Source organism: Antechinus flavipes, chromosome 1, assembly GCF_016432865.1.
Source record: "Antechinus flavipes isolate AdamAnt ecotype Samford, QLD, Australia chromosome 1, AdamAnt_v2, whole genome shotgun sequence".
NCBI lineage: Eukaryota > Metazoa > Chordata > Mammalia > Dasyuromorphia > Dasyuridae > Antechinus > Antechinus flavipes.
In genome coordinates this window covers 493,037,754-493,043,753 of record NC_067398.1, presented here as the reverse complement: position 1 = coordinate 493,043,753, position 6,000 = coordinate 493,037,754, and the positions used below count along the sequence as shown (strand labels likewise).

At 35.7% G+C, this 6,000-nt stretch overlaps 1 protein-coding gene across 4 annotated transcripts in view; it reads right to left on the bottom strand.

Annotated features, from left to right (window-relative positions):
- Positions 1 to 314: 314 nt before the first annotated feature.
- ZNF521 (zinc finger protein 521) overlaps positions 315 to 6,000 on the bottom strand; it is a 348,951-nt gene continuing 343,265 nt past the window's right edge. For all 4 annotated transcript variants that reach the window (XM_051970319.1, XM_051970322.1, XM_051970320.1 and 1 more), the window contains one exon: positions 315 to 1,131. In XM_051970319.1, the coding sequence (XP_051826279.1) occupies positions 1,102 to 1,131 (30 nt within the window). In that variant the 3' untranslated portion in view covers positions 315 to 1,101. The remainder of the gene's footprint in view (positions 1,132 to 6,000) is intronic.

The window sequence follows — 6,000 nt, the reverse complement described above, 5'->3', positions numbered from 1 at the left end:
CTGCAAATTATGCAGAAAACAGCCATCTCATCCATCTGTGATGTCAGAATTTTCAAGTACAATGTGACCTGTTAGGATCTCGATGAGCTGAAGTATATCGGGTCTGATTCTTATCCTATGTAACATGATGGAAATGCTCCCAGCTGAATTTGGCCCCATGTGAGGTTAAAAATGATTGAGGTTATAATGTACAGCAGCAGAACAGTGCCTGAGATAGTCTCTCAAGAGCAGGTTTCCTATCCAAGGGTGCAACCAATTAGGTTTTTAATGGTAGAGTAACTGGGGGGAAAAGAAAACACAGATACACTCATACATAATGGTAAACTGAATTTATTTCCTCTTGGAAAACAATTCCAGTAATCTCCAGGTTCAGACCGCAGAGTAAACATTAATAACAATAACATACAGGTTAGTTCAACTGATTCAAGAATTTGGCTGTGTGAAATCATTAAGGAAAATTTTGAACACTCAAAAGCTTCAAATGGTATCCAGGAAAAAAAAGTTTCTTTGACAATCTACATAACAACTATTGCATATATGATAATGCTATCTGTCATATCGCAAGGCTTACAAATATATATATATGGGCCTTATTCAGTTGTGGGTTTCTGCTCTGTGAGAAAATCTCTTCACGGTTTGCAAGAATTTTCAGCAATAAAAAATAGTCTTGGGTTCAATGGTTGAAATACCAAAAAGAGAGATTCCAGACCTAAGTATACAGAAAAAGAAGCCCCAACATAGCTGTGATGTAGAAACTCAGTTATTTTGGATTCTTCTTCCTTGAAAGCAATACTTCCACTTAAGCCTTTTTGCTTGCATTTTTTTTTAATCTTGCTTGAATAGGGCCCAAGTCCACTTGTCTTTATAAGACCATTTTAGTATCAGACAACATAATACATGTGCAACACTTTATATACAAGTCTATCCGGTACTCAAAAGTTCAAACACATGAACATCCAACAGTTTTGATAATACAAGTCTTATGATACAATACAAGGTTTCTGAATAATATACATTAACAATGAAGGTTTCGTGCAAAGAGTAAAACATGTTCCCTTTTTGTGCCACAAAAGAAATTGTCCTCAAGAGACAGGCCTTGCACTAACTGCTGTGTTGGGTCATCGTATGGTTCTGGAAGAAAAAAAAAAAGAGAGAGAAAAAAAAATTAAAGAGAAAAAAAGCATACATTATTTTACTTTAATATGTCTGTTTTATAATAATCATAGTAAGAGCTAACATTTATATGGTGCCTACTATGTGCCAGGTGCTTTATAATTATTATCCCATTTGATTCTCACATCATACCTAAGAGGTAGCAGCTATTATTATCACTCCCACTTTATAGATGAGGAAAATTGAGGCAATTCGTGATTTGTCCAGTGCCACACTGTTGGAAGTATATGAATCCAGATTTGAATTTAGATTTTTCTGACCCCAGGACCAGCTATCTCACTGACCCATTTCACAAGTATATTTCAGCTTTGTTGGGTTTCTTTATTTGTCTGTGATTTCACTAGTTAGGGATCTGAGTACGAGGGAGAGGGAACAGCTTAGAGGACTCCCTTCTGGTAATACAAGATGCTCTGATTTATTACTTTGAATTTGGGAGTTTTCTAAAGGATTTGAGAGATGATGTCATTTGTCCAGGGTCATATAGTTAAGTTAGTGCTTTAAAAAAGTAGGTGACTTGTCCAGACACCAGGAAATACATTCATATTGTGCAAAAAGAAAACTGACCATTATATTCCTGGATTGTGACTATTTCCATTAATTAATTTTTTTTAATCTGCCTAATGTAGAGATAGCATAGTACTGTACAAAAAACATTGACTTTGGAGTCTAAGGACCTCCATTCAAATCCCATCTCTACTATTTGCATTTATTTCTATCACTTTAGGCAAGTCGGTTCATTTATATAGGACTCATTTTTCTCATCTGTCAAATGATGAGCTTGAGTTAAATGACCTTTGAAGTATCTTCTGGCTCTATGTTCCCAATGTTGTTAAATTATGTCTGATCCTTGTGACCCTTTGAGGTTTTCTTGGCAAGGATACTGTAGTGGTTTGCCATTTTATTTTTCAGAAGATTAAGGTAAACAGAGGCTAAGTGGCTTGCTAGGGTCACACAACTAGTGTCTGAGCCAAATTTGAACTCCGGTCTTTTTGATTTTATTCTAGTGCTTTACCATTGAGCCACCCAGCTACCTCCTATGTTCTAAATACATGAAAAGAAACAGAACACTGTTACTTAAAGATATTCTGAATATTCTATGCTTTTTAAATTTCCACAACTTTCTGTTTTAAATTGCAGTTTATGGACCACTTCCTCAAAGAAGTCTTTGCTGACTATCTTACCCCCCCCCCCATCCACCTACTCCAATTCATTGTCTGTGCCATGAACCCAAACCCAATTGATCCATCTTTTTCCCTTAAAACCTGTTTGCAGTTGTGTGTATAAGTACAGGAAAACAATATGGCATAATGGAAAGACAGTGGTATTGGAATCAGAAACTAGAGACTAGCTGTGTGACCTTAAAAAAGTAATTTACCCTCCATGAATCTTAGCTTTCCCTGCTTGTAAAATAGAGAAAACAATTCTTGGACTATCTACCTCACAAGGTTATTGTCAGGAAATTGCTCTTTTTTCCTGTGAACTGCTATAAAAATGTGACATATTATGATTTCTGTTGATTATATGCTTTTCTCTCCTGTAGTAAAGTATCTGTATTTGGCAGTCAACAATCATTTATTAAGTTCTTACTGTGTCTGCCACGCACTGTGCTAAGCACTAGAGATACCAAAAGGGTCAAACACAGTCTCTGTTCTCAAGGAGCTCACGTTGAATAGACAAGACAACATGAAAATAAAGAGATGCTAGGATACATACAAAGAAATCTGAGAGAAGGCGCTAGTAGCTAGAGGGCCTGGGACAGGTAAGAAGGGATCAGGTGGTGGAGAGCTGGAAATGCCAGACAAAGGACTTGGATTCTGCAGGTGATAGGGAGCCACTGGAGTTTATTGAGTAGGAGTTGACATGGAGAGATCTGTGCTTTGGGAAAATTATCTTAGCAGCTGAGTGGACCATGGATTAAAGAGAATAAGCTTACTTAGAGCTAAGTCTATAAGGGCTCTAAACATTTACTCCTACAAGCTAACAGTTTTTATTATTCTCAAGATCTTTAGACACAGAGACGGAGACCAGGGTTTGGGAAACAAGGTGAGCTACTGGATATTGATTTAGATATAGGGAAACACAGAATAACAAATTGACTTTGTCACAGTTGCTGTACTACAGGAGTATGGGATTTTTAAGTACAATGTACATATATATTATAACCACACCAAGAATTGGACAGGATGGTTTGATACCGCTGTCATTTTGGAGATGAGGAAAAGTGGGCCAGAGAGATTGCTCAAGATCACATAGGTAGTAACTGATCCAGATTGAAATCAGGTTCTCCAATTCCATATGAATTCTCTTTCCATTGTTCCCTAGATGTCCAGACATGACCCTTAATGATAATTCAAATAGAATATTGAGGGTATTAGTTTTCTTTCAAAACCTACTTCCCATCTTGAGTTTCTTGTTTCTATCAGTGACATCAAAATCATATTATTCATATTACTCATTAATCACATATCAGTGACAATCAATTTGAAAATTCTGGTATTACTATTTTATTTTTCTATTTTCCTCATTACTTCCCTCTACAATTTCTTTTGGTATTGTTAGAGCTCTTCTCTATAGCTACCACTGATTGTGGGAAGCCCATCCAGTAGCTTACTATCACTCACCACTATTTTAATTACATCCTCACCATTCTTATTGCTTTTCGTCTTTCCAAATTATCCTTCAGAAAACTGTGAAATGACTTATTGCATGGCTTCCTACTGCCAACTAGGAAAAGTTGAAATTCTTTGACTTTACATTCAAGACTTTTCATAATTTAGCATCACCATTCCTTTCTAATCTTATCTCAGATTACTCTCATCGGTATTTAATACAATAGAGATAAAATGGACTACTTGTGGCTCATCCCATACACAATATTCTTCTTTGGGCATTTATTCATACTGCAACCTGTGTCAAAATGTGCATTTTTCTTTCCCCATCTCTACTATAATAATATCAACTATTTGAGGTCTTATGTACTTATGTATAATTTCATATTGTCATTATTTACTCATGTGATTTATCCCAAACTAGACTGTAAGCTCCCTGAGGGCAGAGCTCATGGCTTATTGAATCCCCTTTAGCAGTTAGTATGATGTTTCACACATACAAAGTATTTAAGGAATTTTGCTAAACAAACAATTCTTTCCACTTATATATAAAAACAAACAAATTAAAAAAAAAAAAAACAAAACATCAAGGGTACCCAAGGGCTCTTTAATCCTTAAATACTTAATCATTATCCTTCTAAAACCAATGAATTCTTGAGAACTCATTCTTGTGAAACAATCAGATTTTTAATCATATTCTACTTGGGCAAGATCTGAGAATTGGACTATATTACTGTATAAAGAGTCATAACTTTGGTAATACTTTCTTCCTCTAGTAGACAATAAGATCCTTGATGGCAGAATATATTTTGTTATTGTATTTGTAACTCTAGTAGCCAGCATAGTTCCTGGAATATACTAGGCACTAAATAAATTCCTGTTAGAGAGAATGAAACGAAATTGAATACTTCAGGGAGGCAAGCATGGTAAATTGGAAAGAGGACTAGATTTGGAATTAGGAAAGTTGGCTTCAAATCCCAGCCTAGTCCTTCACTAATGTAGCCAAACCATTTAACTACTCTGGCCTCAGTTTTCTTACACATAAAATGTATAGCTTAGGACAGAATGGTCTAAATTATCCTCCAACTCTAGTTTTTATTTATTTAAATTTAATTAATTTTTATTTTTTTTTACCTTCCAACTCTAAATCTTCTGATCTTATGATTCCACAGAGTGATTTGAAGATTAAACAAAAAATATAAATACTAAGAAAATCAGTGTGAAAGAATTGGGATTCCATAGCTAGAATATTGGGAGAAGCTAGGTAGTGCAGTGAGTAGAGTGCCAGGCAAAGAATCAGGAAGATTCATTATTTATTTGTTTGTTTGTTTGTTTGTTTTACTGAGGCAATTGGAGTTAGGTGACTTGCCCAGGGTCACACAGCTAGGAAGTGTTAGTTGTCTGAGAACAGATCTGAACTCAGGTCCTGACTTCAGAGCTGATGCTCTATCCACTGTACCACATAGCTGCCCTGAAGATTTGTTTTTTTGAGTTCAAATCTGGTTTCAGAGACACTTGTAGCTGTGTGACTGTGGGCAAGTCAATTTGCCCCATTTGCCTCAGTTTCCTCATCTGTAAAAAATGATCTGGAGTAGAAAATGGCAAACTACTCCAGAAGCTTTGCTAAGAAAACCCCAAGTGAGGACCCAAATGTCAAATGTGACTAAAATGACTCAATAACAAAGCAACTAGAGTAGTAAGATAATTTGGAAGAAATGTATTTCTCCCTAATGAAAGGGACAAATTTTATGTCAGTTCCACATTCCAAGTCAAAAAGGAATACCTCTTAATGTAGGGATTTTTGATTATTACAATGTTCTCATACCCAGAAAAGATCCTTCAAACTTAACAGTACTCTAGGGATTAAAAAGAAAATTACATGCATTCTTCTCTGGATTTTTTAGTATGCAATCATCTCATAGGACTGTAGATCTAGGATGGACAGATGCACAGTGACTATATTGTCCAATTTCATGATTCATAGATGAGAAAACTGAGGAAAGCTCAGTGATTGGCTCAAGATCACATAGAGAGTAAGCATCAGAGGCTTTTGACGTTAGAATTTCAGACTTCAGTCAGTATTCCTCCCACTGTATATCAGAAATCCTTTAAAATCAAAGGAGGTGAGTTATTATATTGACTAACCAGATAGGTCAAAAAGTTATAGGGTTGTGAGAGATTAGTAAACCTAATTTTACAAATAAGGAAATTGAGGCTC